The 25,491-nt window shown below is 39.5% G+C and overlaps 1 protein-coding gene across 1 annotated transcript in view; it reads left to right on the top strand.

Annotated features, from left to right (window-relative positions):
- The first annotated feature begins 460 nt into the window (after positions 1-460).
- Positions 461-25,491, top strand: part of st3gal2 (ST3 beta-galactoside alpha-2,3-sialyltransferase 2) — a 46,713-nt gene continuing 21,682 nt past the window's right edge. The window contains exons 1-3 of the mRNA XM_061918048.1: positions 461-504; positions 647-815; positions 1,207-1,824. Coding sequence (XP_061774032.1) covers positions 461-504; positions 647-815; positions 1,207-1,824 — 831 coding nt within the window. The remainder of the gene's footprint in view (positions 505-646; positions 816-1,206; positions 1,825-25,491) is intronic.

The following is a 25,491-nucleotide window of genomic DNA, read 5'->3' as shown; positions in this document are numbered from 1 at the left end:
AGACGGCTGCAGTGGTGCTGCTTTCCAATAACAGCTGAACAGGTTCGCAGCAGCTGTCACACACACACAATTAAAGCAATGTATCGGGCAGACGGTGTGCAACCCTAGCTTACACACATTAAATCAAAAGGCACAACTTGGAACACACATACACACACACACACACACACACCGGGTGGCCCCCCCGGACAGATGCTGCCCCCGGCATTTGTCCTATTGTCCTCTGAAAGCCAGCTGGAGAGAAGATGAGATTTAGGATTGATTGGTTCTTTTTTTTTTACTCCACCCACCCCGGCCTGCCATCCCGCAACCAAACAGACCTAAAAACATCATCTTACGATGCTTTCGGGATCCTTTGCTTAAGTTGTCTGGGTTTATTTCTGGAAGCCCTCAAGGACGTGACTGACTAAGTGGCGAGGGGGTTTGTCTTTAAGGAGCATGTGAAGATCGTGACCCGACAATGCCCCAAGCAAAGATGCTCACGCGGAGCACGGAAAGAAAAGGGTCAGTTTAAAATAGTCCCTCTGCAGGTGGCAATGGGAGCAAGTACAGTGGGAGAAAAGAAAGACCACGTCACGCTACTTTTTGTCTAGGGTGGCTCAAGACGTGACACAATACCCATCAGTTCTGAATTTCTCCCTTTTAGCGCTCCTCCTCCTCCAGCCTTCGTCCCTCCCTCTTTCCCCTGCTCTCAACTAGAGTGCCAGCTTTCCCGGGCTCCGACTTCAGTGCGACTAAAGACACCGAGCGCAGGGAGAGAAAGCAGAGCGTTTGAGCCAGAGTGCGGCTCAGAGAGAAAGAAGACGACCGGCTGCGTGGACCCTTACTTTTATGCTGGATTCCACCCCTGGATACGACCGTTAAAATCGGGAAGGCATCAAGGAGGCAGGAAATGAAGGCGGCGAGGGTCGCGATCAGGATAAAGAATCAGTCCTAATGGGAAAGAAAGAACTTCCGACCCTCTCAGACTGCAGCTGTGTGTCTTTGAAGTAAATGCAACTGTAACGTGTGAGGCAAGAGACGAATCAAGCTGACGTCAGAAGACTGCCAAGTGCACATTAACTGTGACTGTGTGTGTGTGTGTGTGTGTGTGTGTGTGTGTGTGTGTGTGTGTGTGTGTGTGTGTGTGTGTGTGTGTGTGTGTGTGTGTGTGTGTGTGTGTGTGTGTGTGTGTGTGCTAGAATGACAGGGTGTGTGACCTCGTAGTCCGAGGCGCCGCACAACAGCTTGGCCCGAGCACGGTCACCAGGCCTCAGAAGCGCAGGAAGAGGTGGGCCGGGTAAGCTGGCAGGCCCAGTTGTGGGCGCATGGCCATGGGGGGGCCGCATCCCTTCCTCCACCCTGCAACGGGACAGACGCTGGGGGTTTTGGGGTGGTGGCCCCTTCAGAGGTGCGTCCAGACTCTCAGAGCTGAGGCCTTGGCTAAGCCGAGCCCCCCAAGGGTCGGGGGCCGCAGGTCCTAACGTGGAAGGGAGCGGAGGGGTCAGATGTTCCCGCAGAGTCCTGGTCGTCCTCGGCTCTCTGGTTCTCATCTTTTTCACCTCGCTCTTCTTCTCCGTCTCTCTGCGGGGGAGCATCGGATTCAACTACCTGGAGCCGCCCGGATGGGAGGAGTCTCGGCGGGTGAAGCTGGTGCCCAGTTACGTGGGCGCCCACAGACTGTACCCCCCTGATTCCCAGCAACAGAAAACATGTGCCTGTCCTCGTTGTGTTGGAGACCCCGGGGTATCGGACTGGTTTGATGAAAACTATGACCCAGATGTCTCACCTGTGTGGACGAGAGACAACATCCAGCTGCCCTCTGATGTTTACTACTGGTGGGTGGTAAGTAACCTCCCATTTTTAACATCCACCTCCTCCATGTTCTCTTGATGCATTCACTTCATTCAGACAGGAGAGTGGTATTGATCCCATCACTTCTAAAAAATACATATTTGTTCTTTAATGGGTATTATTATACTGAATGTGCCTGTTGGCAAACACCACCAGCACATTTAGTGCAGCCAAGCACTTATCTAACTTAATTATATTACTAACTAACTACTTAATTTATTTAAAGTGGCCACTAAGGTTGTCCCGATACCAATATTTTGGTACCGATACTGGTACCAAAATACTTTTCTAAATAAAGGGGACCACAAAAAGGGCATTCCATCCATCCATCAATTTTTCTACCGCTTATTCCCTTTGGGGTCACGAGGGGCACTGGTGCCTATCTCAGCTACAATCGGGCGGAAGGCGGCGTACACCCTGGACAAGTCGCCATCTTGTCGCAGGGCCAACACAGATAGACAGACAACATTCACACTCACATTCGCATTACTGGCTTTATTTTAACAAAAAATCTTAGGGTAGATTAAACATATGTTTCTTGTTGCAATTTAGTCCTTAAATTCAATAGTGAACATACTAGAAAAGTTGTCTTTTATTAGTAAGTAAACAAACAAAGGCTCATAATTAGTCTGCTGGCATAGGCAGTAACATATTGTGTAATTTATCATTCTAGTATTTTGTCAAAATTATGAGGGACAAGCTGTAAAAATAGATTATTAATCCACTTGTTCATTTACTGTTAATATCTGGTTAGTTTCCATTTCGGGATGTTCTATCTACACTTCTGTCAAAATGTAGTAATCATTAATTCTTCTGTTGTTTGGATATTACTTTTGGATGATACCACACATTTTGTAGTTACAGGATCATACATTGGTCATATTTAAAGTCCTCATGTGTCCAGGGAAGTATTTCCGGATTTTATAAACAAACCGTATTACCTTGAATTGCCGCCGGGTATACATTATGCGCCTGCCTAGAATTACTGCCGGGTCAAACTCGTTTCGCAAAATATTATTTTTATTAGCGCATGTCTAGAATTTCTGCCGGGTCAAACTCGTCACGTAACGAGTGACACTTCACCTGTCATCATTTTCAAAATGGAGGCTGATTTCAATCATTTGAAATCGCATAAAGTGAAGAAGATTAAGAGCTATTCAGTAGGATTTAAGGTCGAAGCTATTGAATATGCTAAAAAAACAGTAAGCAGCTTTGTTTTATTAATATACCGTAGCTGCGTGTGTCAAATATGAGTCATTTAATGACTCCCGCCTCCTGATGGTAGAGGGCGCTAGTGATCCTTCTTGCGACTACTCGGCTGCAGAAGAAGTGACAACAAGCAGCAAGAGTGAGCAGCGTGTTTATTTTTTCCTCTCGCTTGCACTTTTAACATGGAGGATTACATATCTAAAATAAAACACTTTTCTAAACTGGACTTTCAATCAAAGCAGGAGGTAATAAAGGAAGATCTCCATCGAGACAGAGAGAGTTTTAAAACTGAAGAAAGATAAGGAAGACTTCTATAAACAAGTTATCGATGCTTTTGATCAGAAGGAGCTGCGCATGGACTTCATTTATAAGTAAAGGTAAGACCATAAAAACCTTTTTTTAATTAAATGTGCTTTTTATGATGGTATCCTTACATCACACTCAAATTTTTAAGCGCAGGCCAAAATTTACCGCATGCCTTTTGTAAGCGCCGGAGTGAGAAGAGGTTTTAAATTAATTAACGCCCTGGCGGCAGTTCAAGGAAATACGAATTATTAAAAAAGGAAACAAGATTTGACATTAAAAAATATCGATAGTTATAGTAGCATCGACTAGATACGCTATTGTACTTGGTATCATTACAGTGGATGTCATGTGTAAATCCACCCATGGCGTTTGTTTACATTCAGGCACGCTAGCTTTTGTTAGCGGTGACGCCGATGAGCCATTGTATCCTCCTACGGCGTGTAGTGAAGCATCTTTAGCTAGTCCTCGTCCTGCAGGGATGATTCTTGTAAGAAACGTACTTTATTTGTCGCTATGGAGGCGAGGATTTGTGATTTAGAAGTAGCTAAAACACTAAAGTTGGCGGAAGGATGTTCGCTGCTAGCCAGCTAGCGATGTCTCAAGTACCTCTTCCTGAGGGCGTTTCAGTTTTATAGCTTCACCTTTATCTTTATTTTATCGGCCAAAATGTGTCCGTTCTCTCTTTTCTGTCTATACACTGTGTCTGCTTGTAAATACTCCGGGATTGTGCGCTGCCGGACATGCTCCACTGCTTTTCAAACAGAGTAAGGTACCTTTTTTGATTAATTAATACCGCGATACTATACCAGTACTGGTATACCGTAGAACCCTAGCGGCCACACTATGCATAATCAACTTTTATTACCTTTTGGTCCCTGTTTTTGTGTAGTCGGGATCCCTATAAGTCTCGAAAATTTGAAATCAAACCATGGAGGCATGGCGGAGATATTTACAAACAATCTTGCCGTCTTCCAAACTTTCTCCGAACGGGCCATTTTTAATTTGAGACTTTAGTTGCTTACTTTGCATTATTTAAGTCAGTGGTTCTCAAATGGGGGTACGCGTACCCCTGGGGGTACTTAAAGGTATGTGAGATTTTTTTTTTTTTTAATATTCTAAAAATAGCAACAATTCAAAAATCCTTTATAAATATATTTATTGAATAATACGTCAACAAAATAGGAATGTAATTTCATAAACTGTGAAAAGAAATTCAACAATGCAATGTCCAGTGTTGACAGCTCGATTTTTTGTGGACATGTTCCATAAATATTGATGTTAAAGTTTTCTTTTTTGGGGAAGAAATGTGTATAATTAAGTTGATGAATCCAGATGGATCTCTGTTACAATCCCCAAAGAGGGCACTTTAAGTTGATGATTACTTTTATGTGTAGAAATCTTTATTTATAATTGAATCACTTGTTTATTTTTCAACAAGTTTTTAATCATTTTTATATCTTTTTTTTCCAAATAGTTCAAGAAAGACCACTACAAATGAGCAATATTTTGCACTGTTATACAATTTAATAAATCAGAAACTGACATAGTGCTGTATTTTACTTCTTTATCAATTTTTTTTTCAACCAAAAATGCTTTGCTCTGATTAGGGGGTACTTGAATGAAAAAAATGTTCACAGGGGGTACATCACTGAAAAAAGGTTGAGAACCACCGCCACAGTTCATGCTGTTTGTTCGCTTCATGCCTTGCCAAGTACGTCTTAGTTATTTCATGCCACAGTTTCATGAGGTTCATGTCTATAGTTTCATGGCCTAAGTTTTTTTGCCTTAGCTTCCGCGTGCAATAGGCACGCTGGCCTTCGGGTTGTTTTACGTTTTTGTACATTTTTGTAGATAGATTAATAAATATGTTCCTACCTGCTACCCTTGTCCGGAGAAGTCCGTTTGCATCCTAGGCGAAACAATCTTCCCAGTAAGTTGCGAAAAAAACCCAAGTCATGACAGTCTCAAGGTTGGAAAGTATGGTCCTTGGTAGCTATCATGGCGCCTGTTTAGTTGGTGTACTCTCTTTATTCACCACTTGGGGTTGGATTCCCTTCATGAGTTATGAAGTCGCTCTCGGTTTATCTCAAGGCCTTTATACAGCTCTAATGTGAGATTCTGTCTGCAGCTTGAGCTTTTATCTGTAAAAAAAAAAAAAGAGAGAAAAAGAAAAGAAAAGCAGACTGTCTGCCAATCAACCTTCATCCGGAAACCTCCTGAGGGGCAGCGACCTTTGTATTTCCTGACCGTGCTGCACCTGCAGCTGATGATATCGTAAATACACCTTTAGGTTAAAAGTGAAGCCTGCAATTGTACATATATTGTCCAAAGCAGTGGTTCCCCCTGAGAATTTTTTTTTTAATTCAAGTACCCCCATACTTGCCATCCTAGAAACCTCCGATTTTGGGAGGTGGGGTGTGGTTAAGAGTCAAGTTTTTTATATATATATATAAAAGGAGTACTTGAAATGTCATTGTTCATTTATTTACACATATACACACACATAACACTCATCTACTCATTGTTGAGTTAAGGGTTGAATTGTCCATCCTTGTTCTATTCTCTGTCACTTTTTTTCCAACCATATGTATGTACAGTAGATGGAAGTATTTTCCTGTTTAAGAGTGTCACAACATTGCTGTTTACGGCAGACGAACTGCTTTGCGGTAGACGAAAACGTGACTGCTGTTGTTGTGTGTTGTTACTGCGGTGGGAAGACGTTAATGAAACTGCCTAACAATAAACTCACATAAGAAACCAAGAACTCGTTCTCGTCATTGGGCAGGCACGCTGTTTATATTGTGGGAAAGCGGACGTGAAAACAGGCCGTCGACACGTCACTCAGGTCTGCATGGAGCTGGAGGGAGCGTGGCCTCCAACTCCGCCAGAATTTCGGGAGTCTCCCGGAAAATCCGGGAGGGTTGGGAAGTATGAGTACCTCCTAATCAGAGAAAAGCATTTTTGGTTGAAGTAAAATACAGCACTATGTCATCCGTTTTTCTAATTTATTAAATTGTATAACAGTGCAAAATATTGCTCATTTGTAGTGGTCTTTAGCCCTGCGATGAGGTAGCGACTTGTCCAGGATGGATCCTGCCTTCCGCACGATTGTAGCTGAGATAGGCACCAGCGCCACCCGCGACCCCGAAGGGAATAAGCGGTAGAAAATGGATGGATGGATTGTGGTCTTTCTTGAACTATTTGGGAAAAAAAGATATAAAAATAGATAAAAACTTGTTGAAAAATAAACAAGTGATTCAATTATAAATAAAGATTTCTAAGCATAGAATTAATCATCAACTTAAAGTCCCCTCTTTGGGGATTGTAATAGAGATCCATCTGGATTCATCAACTTCATTCTAAATATTTCTTCACAAAAAAAGAAATCTTTAACATCAATATTTATGGAACATGTCCACAAAATTCTGCCTGTCAACACTGAATATTGCATTGTTGCATTTCTTTTCACAGTTTATGAACTTACATTCATATTTGGCGAAGTATTATTCAATAAATATATTTATAAAGGATTTTTTAATTGTTGCTGTTTTTAGAATATTTAACAAAATCTCACATACCCCTTGGCATAGCTTCAAGTACCTCCAGGGGTACGCGTACCCCCATTTGAGAACCACTGGTCCATAGGAACGCTGTCCTTTCAACCAGTTTGATTTTTCTTTTTCTTTTTTTTACAACAATATTGAGAAAGTAGTATAACAGTAATCACAAATCCCCTTCATCCTCTGCTGTCGCCACGCCAACTAATCCACTGCTTCCAGCACTACATGCTCTCCATGGATCCATGTTGAGATGATGGCAAAACAAATAGAACTTTTCCACCATCACCATGGTGCCAAAATGTTTGAAAACCTGAAACAAATACATCTTCTTAGAGATATCTATTTTGAAAAGTTTATCCTGGGCCTGTCAAAGTTAACAGTAGTGCATGTGATTTATGACAAAAAATAATTGCATTAATCATGTTTAAATATCTGCGATGAGGTGGCGACTTGTCCAGGGTGTAGACCGCCTTCTGCCCCGAATGCAGCTGAGATAGGCTCCAGCAACCACACCCGCGACCCCAAAAAGGGACAAGCGGTGCAAAATGGATGGATGTATAAATATGAAAACAATTTTAGTATATGACATGAGGTGGCGACTTGTCCAGGGTGTACACCGCCTTCCGCCCGAATGCCACTGAGATAGGCTCCAGCAACCTCACCCGCGACCCCAAAAAGGGACAAGCGGTACAAAATGGATGGATGTATAATTATGAAAACAATTTTAGTATATGACATGAGGTGGTGACTTGTCGAGGGTGTATCCCACCTTCCGCCCGAATGCAGCTGAGATAGGCTCAAGCAATCCCCACGACCCCAAAAAGGGACAAGCGGTAGCAAATGGATGGATGTATAAATATGAAAACAATTTTAGTATATGACATGAGGTGGTGACTTGTCCAGGGTGTACCCCGCCTTCCGCCCGAATGCAGCTGAGATAGGCTCAAGCAACCACACCCGCGACCCCAAAAAGGGACAAGCGGTACAAAATGGATGGATGTATAAATATGAAAACAATTTTAGTATATGACATGAGGTGGTGACTTGTCCAGGGTGTACCCCACCTTCTACCCGAATGCAGCTGAGGTAGGCTCCAACAACTTCCGTGACCCCAAAAAGGGACAAGCGGTAGAAAATGGATGGATGTATAAATATGAAAAAAAAGTTAGTATCTGACATGAGGTGGCGATTTGTCCAGGGTGTCAACGCCTTCCACCCGAATGCAGCTGAGATAGGCTCCAGCAACCACACCCGCGACCCCAAAAAGGGACAAGCAGTACAAAATGGATGGATGTATAATTATGAAAGCAATTTTAGTATATGACATGAGGTAGCGACTTGTCCAGGGTGTATCACCTTCCGTTCAAACGCGGCTGAAATAGGCTCCAGCACCCCCCATGACCACGAATTGATTGATTGATTTGATTGATTGATACTTTTATTAGTAGATTGCACAGTACAGTACATATTCCGTACAATTGACCACTAAATGGTTACACCCGAATAAGTTTTTCAACTTGTTTAAGTCGGGGTCCACGTTAATCAATTCATGGTACAAATATATACTATCAACATAATACAGTCATCACACAAGTTAATCATCATAGTATGTACATTGAATTATTTACATTATTTACAATCCGGGGGGTGGGATGAGGAGCTTTGGTTGATATCAGAACTTCAGTCATCAACAATTGCATCAACAGAGAAATGTGGACATTGAAACAGTGTAGGTCTTATTTAGTAGGATATGTACAGCCAGAAGAGAACATAGTGAGTTCACATAGCATAAGAACAAGTATATACATTAGAAATACATTTGAGTTGTTTATAATCCGGGGAGATGGGATGTGAATGGAGGAGGGTATTAGTAAAGTGTTGAAGTTGCCTGGAGGTGTTGTTTTAGAGCAGTTTTGAAGGAATATAGAGATGCACTTACTTTTATACCTGTTGGGAGTGCATTCCACATTGATGTGGCATAGAAAGAGAATGAGTTAAGACCTTTGTTAGATCAAAATCTGGGTTTAACGTGGTTTGTGGAGCTCCCCCTGGTGTTGTGGTTATGGCGGTCATTTACGTTAAGGAAGTAATTTGACATGTACTTCGGTATCAAGGAGGTGTAGCGGATTTTATAGACTAGGCTCAGTGCAAGTTGTTTTACTCTGTCCTCCACCCTGAGCCAGCCCACTTTGGAGAAGTGGGTTGGATTGAGGTGTGATCTGGGGTGGAGGTCTAAAAGTAACTGGATTAGCTTATTCTGGGATGTTTGGAGTCTAGATTTGAGGGTTTTGGAGGTGTTGGGGTACCAGGAGGTGCAAGCGTAATCGAAGAAGGGTTGAATGAGAGTTCCCGCTAGAATCCTCAAGGTGCCTTTGTTGAGAGGAGATTCTGTAGAGGAATCTCGTTCTTTGGTTGACCTTTTTGATCACCTTGGTTGCCATTTTATCACAGGAAAGATTAGCCTCTAGAATGGAACCTAGGTAGGTGATCTCATCCTTCCTGGTGATAACAATGTCACCCACTTTTATAGTGAAGTCACTGACCTTCTTAAGTTTGATATGGGACCCAAATAGGATGGATTCCGTTTTACCTAAGTGTATGGATAGCTTGTTGTCAGCGAGCCAGGTGCAAATATTGAGGAGTTCAAAAGGGACAAGCAGTAGAAAATGGATGGATGGATGGATTATGACAAAAAAAGATTTTGTCAAAAAGGTAGTGTGGAGGGGGGCGTGGCCTGCAGGCCTGCAGCAAAGCAGGGTGTGCCAGAACCGGCTTCGAAACCAGGGACAGGTGCGTAGGTGGCCTACCTGGGCCTGGTTACCTAATCACCTGTCGCTCTGTTAAAAGGCAGCGACCGGAAGGAGAGAGGTAGTGGAGTGGGAGTTGGAGCTGGAGGAGAGTTGGAGCGAGAGCGGGAAATAAATGACAATTGCTGAAAAGCACCCGGCAGACTTTATTGAGAAAATAAACCCTCATTGTGAATATGAACTTGGCTCTCATGTCGATGCTTGGTGGTCCGAAGAACCCACTGGGGGGGGCCACCTCCACAGGTAGTGAAAGTTATGCAAGTAAGTAAGTAACTTAGTGTGATTAATCATGATTAATCCAAATCTCACGTACCCCTTGGCATACCTTAAAGTACCCCCAGGGGTAAGTGTACCCCCATTTGAGAACCACTGCTCTAGTATACTCTGGACTGAAGATGTGTGCCTTCATTGTTTTTGTAGCTGTTGTTTTGAGGCATGATTAATAAAAAAAAATAAAAAATAATGCACTTTGTTAAAGTCAAAGTATAGTATTTCCCATAGTTGTTGTGGGTATTAGTATTATCTCAGGGACAGCATGTCCCAAATTCCAAGCCGCTTAAAAAAAATAATGCACTTTGTGACTTCAATAATAAATATGGCAGTGCCATGTTGGCATTTTTTTCCATAACTTGAGTTGATTTATTTTGGAAAACCTTGTTAGATTGTTTAATGCATCCAGCGGGGCATCACAACAACATTAGGCATAATAATGTGTTAATTCCACGACTGTATATATCAGTATCGGTTGATATTGGTATCGGTAATTAAGAGTTGGACAATATCGGAATATTGGATATCGGCAAAAAAAACATCGGACATCTCTACTCAAAATCTGTTTTATACCGATTCCCGTCGGAGTGTATGTTGAAGCTAAATTTGAATAATCAGAGTTCATGCACGATTATCGCAATATTCTTAGAATTTTGTGATAAATAACGGTTGTCTATCTGTGTTGGCCCGGCGATGAGGTCGTCTAGGGTAGGGGTCACCAACACAGTGCCCACGGGCACCAGGTCGCCAGATGAGTCGCCCGCTGGCCTGTTCTAAAATAGCTCAAATAGCAGCACTTACCAGTGAGCTGCCTCTATTTTTTAAATTGTATTTATTTACTAGCAAGCTGGTCTCGCTTTGCTTGACATTTTTAATTCTAAGAGACAAAACTCAAATAGAATTTGAAAATCCAAGAAAGTATTTTAAAGACTTGGTCTTCACTTTTTTAAATAAATTCATTTATTTTTTTTTACTTTGATTCTTATAACTTTCAGAAAGACAATTTTAGAGAAAAAAATACAACCTTCAAAATGATTTTTAAACACAATACCTTTTTACCTTTTAAATTTCTTCCTCTTCTTTCCTGATAATTTAAATCAATGTTCAAGTTTTTTTTTATTGTAAAGAATAATAAATACATTTTAATTAAATTTTTCATTTTAGCTGCTGTTTTTTTTGACGAAGAATATTTGTGAAATATTTTTTCAAACTTATGATTAAAATTCAAAAAAAATATTCTGGCAAATCTAGGAAATCTTTAGAATCAAATGTAAATCTTATTTCAAAGTCTTTTGAATTTCTTTTTCAAATTTTGTTCTCGAAAATCTAGGAGAAATAATGATTTGTCTTTGTTAGCAATATAGCTCGGTCCAATTTGTTATAGCATATTCCGCGACCCCAAAAGGGAATAAGCGGTAGAAAATGGATGGATGGATGGATATTTTAACAAAGTGCAGATTGGATTTTAACCTATTTAAAACATGTCATCAAAATTCTAAAATTAATCTTAACCAGGAAAAATTACTAATGATGTTCCATAAATTATTTTTAAAATTTTTTCAAAAATATTCAAATAGCTAGTTTTTCTCTTCTCTTTTTTTTTCGGTTGAATTTTGAATTTTAAATAGTCGAAATTGAAGATAAACTATGTTTCAAAATTAAATTTTCATTTTTTTTCCTGTTTTTTCCTCTTTAAAACCATTCAATTAAGTGTTTTTTCATCATCTATTCTCTACAAAAAACCTTCCATAAAAGGAAACAAAATGTACGACGGAATGACAGACAGAAATACCCATTTTATATATATATATATATATATATATATATATATATGTATATTTTTATTTTTATTTTTTTTATTAAAGGTAAATTGAGCAAATTGGTTATTTCTGGCAATTTATTTAAGTGTGTATCAAACTGGTAGCCCTTCGCATTAATCAGTACCCAAGAAGTAGCTCTTGGTTTCAAATAGGTTGGTCACCCCTGGTCTAGGTATACCCTGCCTTCCACCCGAGTGCAGCTGGGATAGGCTCCAGCCCCTCCGCGACGCCAAGAGGGGTAGAAACGGATGGATGGATGCGTTAGTACATTAACTTTGTTGGCCCGAGTATAAATCCAAGTTTTCAGCATGAATGTGGGAGTGCGTGTTGCCTCAGGCTCACTCCAGCTCATTAAAGGCCAAAAGAGTCCAAACATAGGCCAGCAGCTGCCAAGTCATTAGGTCATACAGCAACAGGGAGACAAGCTAGTGGGGAGCAAAGTATCAGAAAAAGCAAAGAAAAAGACAGAAGGCATTGACTGCAGAGCTGTGAGATCAAAACAAAGGATTTATAGACGTTATGTAGCTTGTTGTATTGCCTCTGCGGGTCCTAAAACTTTTTTGAGACCCGGTGAATGATTATCTATAAACCTTCATGGCCATGAATTGGGTGGCGATCCAAACCAACTGTAAAATGTACCACTTTGAAACAAATCTTATTTTCAGTGCTGAAAGAATGGAATGAATGGACAGGAGGGCCGACACCTACAGTACATCTTACACTAAAACACAGGTGTCAAACTCAAGGCCCGGGGGCCACATCTGGCCCGCAAACAACTGGAAATGATATATGTTTTCTCACTAAATGTAATTGATTTTTTTTTCATTTTGACAGAAAAAATACATGTACTGCTTAAAATTGCATACATTTTAAACTTTAAAAGCCTACTGAAATGAGATGTTCTTACTTAAACGGGGATAGCAGGTCCATTCTATGTGTCATACTTGATCATTTTGCGATATTGCCATATTTTTGCTGAAAGGATTTAGTAGAGAACATCGACGATAAAGTTCGCAACTTTTAGTCGCTAATAAAAAAGCCTTGCCTGTACCGTAAGTAGCAGACGATGTGCGCGTGACGTCACGGGAGAGAATTTAAGTCCGTACCTTCTGTCAAAAATGATTGATGGGGGTCAAAGGTCAATGATTTATGAGGGGTCAAGGTTAAAGGTCAAGTTCAAATGTCAAAGTCAAAGGTCAGGGTCAAATGTCAAGGTCAAGTGGGTGTGGCTTACCCCGGAAGAGGGTGGAGTTAAGACCTGCGGTGGGAGTGGTTAAACCAGGAAGAGGGCTGAGTTTTAACCAGAAAGAGGGCAGAGTTAAGACCTGAAGTGGGAGGGGTTAAACCAGGAAGAGGGTGGAGTTAAGACCTGAAGTGGGAGGGGTTAAACCAGGAAGAGCCAGGAAGAGGGTGGAGTTAAGACCTGACGAGGGAACAAAGGAGGGTTCAGTTTTTTAAGGAAGCTTGAGAATGTCATCTGAGCAGCATGTGACCATCCATTTGACAGTTTAAATGTTTACGATCGTTTGAAACAACTTCCAGACTTCCCGAAAACATATGTAAACGATTGGGAATAACTAATTAGTTTAAGGTTAACCATATGTTTGACCCTGCTTCGATGTATTGATGGCTGGGAATGTTACGTGGGGAGATGTGGACACGCACGCACTTCACACACGCACACACACACACACACACACACACACACACACACATACACACACACACACACACACACACACACACGCGCAGAGGGGGGTACAAAAGGGCGGTGTAAGGCTTAGTCGTTATTTGGAGCTTTATACGTTAGCGTAAAGACTTTGTTCGATTCGGTCATGATTAGTGAAACGCCTGTGTCGATTTATAAAAATAATAAAACTTACATTGACGCTGCGCAAAAAAGTCGAGTGTTTCTAAATCGTATTCAGATGCCACCGACCGAGTCTTTGCGTGAGAAATGGGACTTGGAAGCGTACGGGATGGAGGGATCTTTTGGATTTGTATTCAGATACGAAATGGGGGATATCTGCTTATTTCAGCTAAAAGAAAGAAGAGACGGAAGCCCTTTCTCGATATTTTCATCGTTATCTACCGTGGATTGGGAAGTTTTTGTTACGTGGGGAGATGTGGACACGCACACACACGCACACACCCCATTACCTCTGCTATACCATGTTATTAGACAATGGTTTAACTCCATTTAAGCATTTAAACGTTAAAAGCATTGCACGTGTACGACGTTGTAATACTATTTTTTTACCAGCGGGATGACGACGAAGTGAAAGACGAAGAACTTTGTTTAAACGATCTTACAAAGTTGGAAGATGATTATCGAGGTGTGTTTAAACCTTCAAATTATTTAATATTATGTGTATTCATTATTTTGTTTCATAGAGGAATTGCCGTAAGATCCTAACGCGATCCCTTTAACACAATCGCAGTCTGGTGAGTCAAATGATTCTCATTTTACAAGAAAAAAACATGCGGTATACAATACATATATACATATATTTACTTACAGATTTTCCGTTTACATCTCCGGCTCACTGGTCTCTCTTAACGCTGACGGGTCCGTCGACGGCCGTCGAAGAGAGTCGGCCCTTCCAGGCAGAGGAGAAGGCTTGATTGCGCCAAAGAACCCAGACATAGAAACCTTGGTCCGGGACAATATCATCGAAAACAACGGCGAATGTCCGACATGCCTCCGCTGTAAGTTTTTCTCGTTTTCTGTAAGCTTTTTAAGATTCTCCGCGGTTTTAAAGAACTCAAATGAATTTCCCGCCGGGAGTAGTAGGCGGGGACTGATTCCGGAGGTGGGCGGTTGTTTCCTTCTGGTGTGCATTAGCGCCACCTACTGAAATGGAGTGTGGACCAAGATGGATCCCTACTCTATATTCTTTTATTTAACCCAATGTTTTTTAAATACGTGTATAATGCTTTATATCCTATGTGTTGTGAATTCCATCCTACTATATCTTCCAAGGAACCCAAAGAAATGTTACCAAACCTCCCGCTTTATTTATTTTGTAGATTGCCTGAACTATTTCATAAACTAAATCTTGTCTTGTTTCTGATGCTATGTTTTTTATGCTCATCAATGCACTGTTGGACTGCGAGCACACAACTACTTTCCTTGCTTTGTTTTCCTCTATCCAGTTAACTGCCATAAAAATTGCTACCAATTCCCCCGTAAAAACAGATAGTTTATCACTGATTATTTTATTTAATATTATGTTTCCTTGTGGGATAACTGCTACAGCTCTTACCTTTAATTTTTTTTATAGTTTTTGATGCATCCGTATATATCATATCTCAATCCATGTTTCTATGTGGTAACTATTTAAATTTCTACTCTTTAGTAATTGCATGTTTTCTTTTGGGTTATCAAACATCCATGGTGGTATTGCAGGCATTGGTACTGTAGGACTAACTTTAATATTGTCAATTTTAACGTTATAACATATGTCTCCTATAATCCACCCAAAACTATTCTTTTTTTTTCTTTTCTCTTTTTCTTGGCAGTTTGGTAGCACTGGACAAGTGGGATATCCTTGCTTGGATCCTTTTAAAGTTGCCCGATAAACTGCTGAGAGTTGATCTCTCCTCTTGTCCAAAGGTTTTTCGTTCATTTCTACTTGTAATACTGCCACTAGGGTTGATGTAGTAGCTCCACGACATAACCTTAAAGCCTGTGACTGGATCCAGTCTATTTTCCCAAGTCATGTTTTTGAAGCAGATTGGTAAATAATGCATCCGTAATCAATAACAGATGGAATTAAAGTTATATTGTTTTCAACGTCAACCTATCAGCTCCCCAATCATTACCCCTCAAAGCCCTTATTATATTTAACACCTTTTTACGTTTTCCCCTATTTTTAAATTTTCCTGTAGGAACACTCCTGAAGGAATAAATAAAGTACTATCTAATCTAATCTAATCAAATCTATTTTGCTGATGTGGGTTGACTAGTTCATATTTTTATCAAACCATATTCCTAAATATTTAAATACTTGTACCTCTTCTATATTTTCACCGTAGAGTTTTTATTTGGAGCTTGTTTTGTACTTTTCTCTTTGTAAAATGTATGACTTTTGTCTTTCCAACAGAGAATCTTAAACCCCAAGCCGTTCCCCAGTCTTGAACATTATTTAACACTTTGTTAGTTTTTTGATTATTTCTTCTGACTCTAAATAATATACTAGTCTTTCATTAATCATTTTTCCATTACTTTCCCCAAATTTGAGGTCAATGCTATCGGCCTATAATTTCCTGCCTCTTCCGGGTCTTACCCTGACTTACATATTGGAATTATTACCGCTAATTTTCCCCTCTGCCGGTCATTCTCCTTCTTCATATATCCTGTCATATCATTTCAAGACCACTTCTTTGACGATGCTACCTAAGTTTTTGATCATTTGATAACCCACTAGGTCTTTCCACGGTGACGTATTTTTAACCTTTTTCAAAATTCGAACCATTTCATCCAAAGAAAATGTCATATCCATAGTGTTGGTAAAACTATTATCGTTGTCTTCCATCATTTCCCCAATATTTAAACTCATCGTTTCTTCTCTCTTTTGTTTTTTCTACATTTCTCAAATTATCATTACTGTGCACTTTAACACATTTTTTTTTTTTGCTAAAGGTTCTGCTGTTTCTTTACCCGTGACTACATCTTCTTTAATAAATGTGGCACATCATCCTCTTTACCCTTCATTCCTATCTTTACGAATCGTTATATATCCTTTTATTATAAAGTTTAATTTTGGCTTCAGCCCTGTTTCTTGAATACAAATTATATGTGGTTTAGTTTTCATATTTTTAATATATCCCTTTAATTCATGTTCGGTTGCTATCAAACTTCTGGCATTCCACCGGACAATTAACAGGGTGTTGGAATGTGGTAACATGACTCCGTCACGTCTACTCTCCGTAGTACAGCTTGTACCCGGTCCCAAGATAGTTCTTTCAACAACTTTGCTGCTGCTTTGACAATTATTTTGATCTTCTCAGTCTTATTTCTAGCCTGTTCTGTACAGTTTATTACGTGAGCCAGGAATACAACTAGTTTGTCCGTGGAAATTCCTGTATTTGTTGCCTCTTGTTTTTTTTTTTTTTCTTGAACTATTCACACTTCTGTTCTTTTCTACACTTTCTTGATTTCTCACTTTAAATGCCTCTGCGTATGTAATATTTCTTTCAACTTTGATTTGTTGTACTTCTTTTGCCTGTTTCATGATGTATGGCTTTTGATTATTTCTTTTTTCAATCTACAATTCCAATAAATAACACGTATTTCAAGATTACTGATAACTTTTTCAAAATAAAATGTAATTCCTGAATAAGATAATTGTATCGAATCCAATGGATTGTCTGGTCCTAAAACCTCTTTGTAATGTTTGTTTGATTCCCCCAAAATACGACACAGTCTAATTTGAAAAACATATGTGCCTCGTCGGCTGTAGTAAAAAAAAAAAAAAGCAAACCCATGCCTCCTCGGTCTAACCTCTCACAGCCCCTTTTCTGCCGTGTCAAAGATGGATCAGAGACCACCTTGGCCCCTTACCCCCACTTCTTCTCCACTACCAAAAGAACAGTAATTAATCCGAGCTGAGTTTTTAAAAATATTCCAACATGACTTTTTACTTTCATTTTGTATCAAAGCTGAGTTGTGCTCTCTGGTTTATTTTACAAATGAACCGACAGAACATGATCATGTACAAGACTCGCCTACCCACAATGCACTGCAGTCCAACGCTCCTGGTCGGATGTTTGTATCGGGGTTCATGGAGAGATGCGGTAAAGAGTGGTAGCCAAGACACACGGTCACACACGGTCACACTCGGCAATTATTTTGACCTGGGGAGCAGATTTAGAGGAAAAAATGTGTCTGGGGGGGCCGGAATATCTGATTTTCAGGTACAAAAAACTTCACAATGACACAAAATAAACACAACAGTTAAACCTCACACTAAAAACAAGACATTGACTTGTACGTTCAAAAGACAGAATAGAACAAGACAAGACATGCAATGCCATCTACAAAATGTTATGTAAATGTTAGTCATTACACACGCGGCTATGGTTTTGATGTATTTGTTACAGACATGTTTACGTCAAGTAACATCACATGGTTCCATTTGCACCTTTCAACAAATCTGAAAAGGAATATTAAGAAGTAAAACTTATATTTAATCCTACCTCTTCTCCGAGCACACGGTGACTGTACATACGGGTCGAAAAATGTTGACCTAATTCAGCATTTCTCAAAGTGTGGGGAATAGAGACATGACAGGTGGGGCGCGAGGAACGGGAAGAAATTTCACTTTAATTTTTTATTTTCTTTTACTATGCTTTCATTTTCTATACACACTGTAAATCACTTTGCGATTCTGTCTGTTAAATCCGCCGTATAAATAAATGTAAATTACTTATTTTTCCTGTAGGCTTTAAATTTCTCGGCAGGAGCGAAAGTTTGACAGACATAGCAACAGTAACTTTTGCAGGCGGGGCTAAGAGGAACAAACTTTCGCGCGGATGGGTAGCAGGCTAATGTGCGGACCACAATTACACAAAATGGATACATTTGCAACTCACACCTCAAAGGTCTGCAGAGAAACAAAAATATGACGGGTCTAATCAACCAAAAAGTCAACCTAAAAGAAAATATGGCGAAGGGTATCTTGCTCTTGGATTCACGGCAGCGGAGGTGGGGGCAGAGGAGAGACCCCTGTGTGTTCTGTGTCTAAAACGGCTATCAGCAGACAGCATGAGACCCAACAAATTAAAGAGACACCTCGAGACCTCACATGATGTCCAATAAATTGTTTTGTTGGGGCGATGGGGGTAGGTGGGCCTTGAAAACTAACCCCTTAGTCTAAAGTGGGGATGAAAGAAAAAAAAAAAGTTTGAGAAGCCCTGACCTAATTGTACGGATCTCACTTTAAATGGCAGACCGATCATTTAAATGTTTTCACTTTGAATATGAAACGAGGAGTAAAATGTACAATGTACAATATTATCAATTATTTCACAATGACATGTTTTAAGGATATTGTACAGTATAATTAAATCTAAAATGAATGTGATCACTTTCAGGATCATTTTATTTTTAGCCAGTAAACAACTGTTATGTACTTTTGAATCGGGTTTTCCCCTTTAAATAACAAAAATTATAGAATTTTACAATATTCATTATTATTAAATATTAAATGTGCCAACTAGTTTTACGGCATACATCATCCCCCTTTACCCACTTGTTAAAAAGACGAAAGTTGATGCGAACGCCTACGTGCTGTCAGAAAACTAAAAGAAGAAGAATGCCTTTGTACAATTACTGCTATCCTGGCACAAGTTATAAAACAAACAAAGTTACCACATTTTTTTCTGAGGAGACAAAACGAAAAAGAAAGAAAAATAATAAATCAATCAATAAAATGTTGAAGCTTTTTTTTTTTTTTTTACTACAGCCGACGAGGCACATATGTTTTTCAAATTAGACTGTGTTGTATTTTGGGGGAATCAAACAAACATTACAAAGAGGTTTTAGGACCAGACAATCCATTGGATTCGATACAATTATCTTATTCAGGAATTACATTTTATTTTGAAAAAGTTATCAGTAATCTTGAAATACGTGTTATTTATTGGAATTGTAGATTGAAAAAAGAAATAATCAAAAGCCATACATCATGAAACAGGCAAAAGAAGTACAACAAATCAAAGTTGAAAGAAATATTACATACGCAGAGGCATTTAAAGTGAGAAATCAAGAAAGTGTAGAAAAGAACAGAAGTGTGAATAGTTCAAGAAATAAAAAAAAAACAAGAGGCAACAAATACAGGAATTTCCACGGACAAACTAGTTGTATTCCTGGCTCACGTAATAAACTGTACAGAACAGGCTAGAAATAAGACTGAGAAGATCAAAATAATTGTCAAAGCAGCAGCAAAGTTGTTGAAAGAACTATCTTGGGACCGGGTGCAAGCTGTACTACGGAGAGTAGACGTGACGGAGTCATGTTACCACATTCCAACACCCTGTTAATTGTCCGGTGGAATGCCAGAAGTTTGATAGCAACCGAACATGAATTAAAGGGATATATTAAAAATATGAAAACTAAACCACATATAATTTGTATTCAAGAAACAGGGCTGAAGCCAAAATTAAACTTTATAATAAAAGGATATATAACGATTCGTAAAGATAGGAATGAAGGGTAAAGAGGATGATGTGCCACATTTATTAAAGAAGATGTAGTCACGGGTAAAGAAACAGCAGAACCTTTAGCAAAAAAAAAAATGTGTTAAAGTGCACAGTAATGATAATTTGAGAAATGTAGAAAAAACAAAAGAGAGAAGAAACGATGAGTTTAAATATTGGGGAAATGATGGAAGACAACGATAATAGTTTTACCAACACTATGGATATGACATTTTCTTTGGATGAAATGGTTCGAATTTTGAAAAAGGTTAAAAATACGTCACCGTGGAAAGACCTAGTGGGTTATCAAATGATCAAAAACTTAGGTAGCATCGTCAAAGAAGTGGTCTTGAAATGATATGACAGGATATATGAAGAAGGAGAATGACCGGCAGAGGGGAAAATTAGCGGTAATAATTCCAATATGCAAGTCAGGGTAAGACCCGGAAGAGGCAGGAAATTATAGGCCGATAGCATTGACCTCAAATTTGGGGAAAGTAATGGAAAAATGATTAATGAAAGACTAGTATATTATTTAGAGTCAAAAGAAATAATCAAAAAACTAACAAAGTGTTAAATAATGTTCAAGACTGGGGAACGGCTTGGGGTTTAAGATTCTCTGTTGGAAAGACAAAAGTCATACATTTTACAAAGAGAAAAGTACAAAACAAGCTCCAAATAAAAACTCTACGGTGAAAATATAGAAGAGGTACAAGTATTTAAATATTTAGGAATATGGTTTGATAAAAATATGAACTAGTCAACCCACATCAGCAAAATAGATTTGATTAGATTAGATTAGATAGTACTTTATTTATTCCTTCAGGAGTGTTCCTACAGGAAAATTTAAAAATAGGGGAAAACGTAAAAAGGTGTTAAATATAATAAGGGCTTTGAGGGGTAATGATTGGGGGGCTGATAGGTTGACGTTGAAAACAATATAACTTTAATTCCATCTGTTATTGATTACGGATGCATTATTTACCAATCTGCTTCAAAAACATGACTTGGGAAAATAGACTGGATCCAGTCACAGGCTTTAAGGTTATGTCGTGGAGCTACTACATCAACCCTAGTGGCAGTATTACAAGTAGAAATGAACGAAAAACCTTTGGACAAGAGGAGAGATCAACTCTCAGCAGTTTATCGGGCAACTTTAAAAGGATCCAAGCAAGGATATCCCACTTGTCCAGTGCTACCAAACTGCCAAGAAAAAGAGAAGAGAAAAAAAAAGAATAGTTTTTGGTGGATTATAGGAGACATATGTTATAAAGTTAAAATTGACAATATTAAAGTTAGTCCTACAGTACCAATGCCTGCAATACCACCGTGGATGTTTGATAACCCAAAAGAAAACATGCAATTACTAAAGAATAGAAATTTAAATAGTTACCACATAGAAAAATGGATTGAGATATGATATATACGGATGCATCAAAAACTATAAAAAAAATTAAAGGTAAGAGCTGTAGCAGTTATCCCACAAGGAAACATAATATTAAATAAAATAATCAGTGATAAACTATCTGTTTTTACGGGGGAATTGGTAGCAATTTTTATGGCAGTTAGCTGGATAGAGGAAAACAAAGCAAGGAAAGTAGTTGTGTGCTCGCAGTCCAACAGTGCATTGATGAGCATAAAAAACATAGCATCAGAAACAAGACAAGATTTAGTTTATGAAATAGTTCAGGCAATCTACAAAATAAATAAAGCGGGAGGTGTGGTAACATTTCTTTGGGTTCCTTGGAAGATATAGTAGGATGGAATTCACAACACATAGGATATAAAGCATTATACACGTATTTAAAAAACATTGGGTTGAATAAAAGAATATAGAGTAGGGATCCATCTTGGTCCACACTCCATTTCAGTAGGTGGCGCTAATGCACACCAGAAGGAAACAACCGCCCACCTCCGGAATCAGTCCCCGCCTACTACTCCCGGCGGGAAATTCATTTGAGCGAAAGACATTAGAGTGAGAGGAGTTCTTTAAAACCGCGGAGAATCTTAAAAAGCTTACAGAAAACGAGAAAAACTTACAGCGGAGGCATGTCGGACATTCGCCGTTGTTTTCGATGATATTGTCCCGGACCAAGGTTTTATGTCTGGGTTCTTTGGCGCAATCAAGCCTTCTCCTCTGCCTGGAATGGCCGACTCTCTTCGACGGCCGTCGACGGACCCGTCAGCGTTAAGAGAGACCAGTGAGCCGGAGATGTAAACGGAAAATCTGTAAGTAAATATATGTATATATGTATTGTATACCGCATGTTTTTTTCTTGTAAAATGAGAATCATTTGACTCACCAGACTGCGATTGTGTTAAAGGGATCGCGTTAGGATCTTACGGCAATTCCTCTATGAAACAAAATAATGAATACACATAATATTAAATAATTTGAAGGTTTAAACACACCTCGATAATCATCTTCCAACTTTGTAAGATCGTTTAAACAAAGTTTTCGTCTTTCACTTCATCGTCATCGGCTGGTAAAAAAATAGTATTACAACGTCGTACACGTGCAATGCTTTTAACGTTTAAATGCTTAAATGGAGTTAAACCATTGTCTAATAACATGGTATAGCAGAGGTAATGGGGTGTGTGTGTGTGTGTGCGTGTGTGTGCGTGTCCACATCTCCCCACGTAACAAAAACTTCCCAATCCACGGTAGATAACGATGAAAATATCGAGAAAGGGCTTCCGTCTCTTCTTTCTTTTAGCTGAAATAAGCAGATATCCCCCATTTCGTATCTGAATACAAATCCAAAAGATCCCTCCATCCCGTACGCTTCCAAGTCCCATTTCTCACGCAAAGACTCGGTCGGTGGCATCTGAATACGATTTAGAAACACTCGACTTTTTTGCGCAGCGTCAATGTAAGTTTTATTATTTTTATAAATCGACACAGGCGTTTCACTAATCATGACCGAATCGAACAAAGTCTTTACGGTAACGTATAAAGCTCCAAATAACGACTAAGCCTTACACCGCCCTTTTGTACCCACCTGCGCGTGTGTGTGTGTGTGTGTGTGTGTGTGTGTGTGTGTGTGTGTGTGTGCGTGTGTGCGTGTGTGAAGTGCGTGCGTGTCCACATCTCCCCACGTAACATTCCCAGCCATCAATACATCGAAGCAGGGTCAAACATATGGTTAACCTTAAACTAATTAGTTCTTCCCAATCGTTTAAATATGTTTTCGGGAAGTCTGGAAGTTGTTTCAAATGATCGTAAACATTTAAACTGTCAAATGGCTGGTCACATGCTGCTCAGATGACATTCTCAAGCTTCCTTAAAAAACTGAACCCTCCTTTGTTCCCTCGTCAGGTCTTAACTCCACCCTCTTCCTGGCTCTTCCTGGTTTAACCCCTCCCACTTCAGGTCTTAACTCCACCCTCTTCCTGGTTTAACCCCTCCCACTTCAGGTCTTAACTCTGCCCTCTTTCTGGTTAAAACTCAGCCCTCTTCCTGGTTTAACCACTCCCACCACAGGTCTTAACTCCACCCTCTTCCGGGGTAAGCCACACCCACTTGACCTTGACATTTGACCCTGACCTTTGACTTTGAACTTGACCTTTAACCTTGACCCCCCATAAATCTTTGACCTTGACCCCTCATAAATCATTGACCTTTGACCTTGACCCCTCATAAATCATTGACCTTTGACCCCCATCAATCATTTTTGACAGAAGGTACGGACTTAAATTCACGGGTTGTGGAGCTCCTCACATCTGACCACTGTTTATAATCATAGCCACAAGCAGCAAGTGCAATTCGGACTGAGAAAGCGACGAGTTCCTCATTAATTTCACCAAGGATGAAAGATTTTTGGATGAGGAAAGTTAGAGTGAAGCACTAAAAAAAAAAGAAGAAAAAAAAGAAAGCAAAGGCGACGGCTCCAGGCGGCGGCAGTGGGAGCGTTTCAGATGTAAGACACATTTATTAGGATAATTCTGGAAAATCCCTTATCTGCTTATTGTGTTAATAGTATTTTAGTGAGATCATAAAGTCATACATGAAAGTCGGATGGCTGCGGTGAACGCCAGTGTTTTAGAGAGAAACCCAGGAGCCAAGATCACAGCTGCCTTTTTGAGCTACAGGATGAGGTCCCATAATCCACTAAAGTCTCCAGTAAAAGCTTACTTATTTCCACAATTTTCTCACCGAAACCTGCCGATTGACATGTGGTAGAGAAACATGTTTGCTTGACCGCTCAGTTTCATATTAAAGCTTCACAACAAACAAAGAAACAAAGGCTGTGTTTATGTTGCTAAAGGCAGCTGCAATCCACCGCTTTCCACCAACAGCATTCTTCTTTGACGTCTCCATTATTAATTGAACAAATTGCAAAAGATTAAGCAACACAGATATACAAATTACTGTGTAATTATGCAATTAAAGCTGACAACTTTTAGCTGTGTGTGGTGCTGGGATAAAATGTCCGCTCCAACCAATAACGTCACAAGCATGCGTCATCATTCCGCGACGTTTTCAACAAGATATTTCGCGGGAAATGTAAAATTGCAATTTAGTAAATTAAAAAGGCCGTATTGGCATGTGTTGCAATGTTAATATTTCATCATTGATATATAAACTATCAGACTGCGTGGTCACTAGTAGTGGCTTTCAGTAGGCCTTTAATCGTATTCAATAATTATATCTAAGCTACCTTATTTTTCGGATTATAAGTCACACCGGTCGAAAATGCATAATAAGGAAGGAAAAAAACATATATACAGTTCGTCGCACGGGAGTATAAGTCACATTTTTGGGGAAAATGTATTGGATAAAATCCAACACCAAGAATAGACATTTGAAAGGCAATTTAAAATAAATAAAGAATAGTGAACAACAAGCTGAATAAGTGTACGTTATCCATCCATCCATTTTCTACCGCTTATTCCCTTTTTGAGGTTGCGGGGGGCGCTGGCGCCTATCTCAGCTACAATCGGGCGGAAGGCATAAATAACCAACCGAGAAGGTGCCTGCTATGTAAATATAACATATTATGGTAAGAGTCATTCAAATAACTACAAACCCTGTTTCCATATGAATTGGAAAATTGTGTTAGATGTAAATATAAACAGAATACAATGATTTGGAAATCCCTTTCAACCCATATTCAGTTGAATATGCTACAAAGACAACATATTTGATGTTCAAACTGATAAAAAAAAATTTTTTTGCAAATAATCATTAACTTTTGAATTTGATGCCAGCAACACGTGACAAAGAAGTTGGGGAAGGTGGCAATAAATACTGATAAAGTTGAGGAATGCTCATCAAACACAGGTGTGCAGGCTAATTGGGAACAGGTGGGTGCCATGATTGGGTATAAAAGCAGGTTCCATGAAATGCTAAGTAATTCACAAACAAGGATGGGGCGAGGGTCACCACTTTGTAAGCAAATTGTCGAACAGTTTTAGAACAACATTTCTCAACGAGCTATTGCAAGGAATTTAGGGATTTTACCATCTACGGTCCGTAAAATC

Source organism: Nerophis ophidion, linkage group LG12 (genome assembly GCF_033978795.1).
Source record: "Nerophis ophidion isolate RoL-2023_Sa linkage group LG12, RoL_Noph_v1.0, whole genome shotgun sequence".
NCBI lineage: Eukaryota > Metazoa > Chordata > Actinopteri > Syngnathiformes > Syngnathidae > Nerophis > Nerophis ophidion.
The sequence above is the reverse complement of the archived record's forward strand: the minus strand, read 5'-3'. Positions and strand labels throughout refer to the sequence as shown.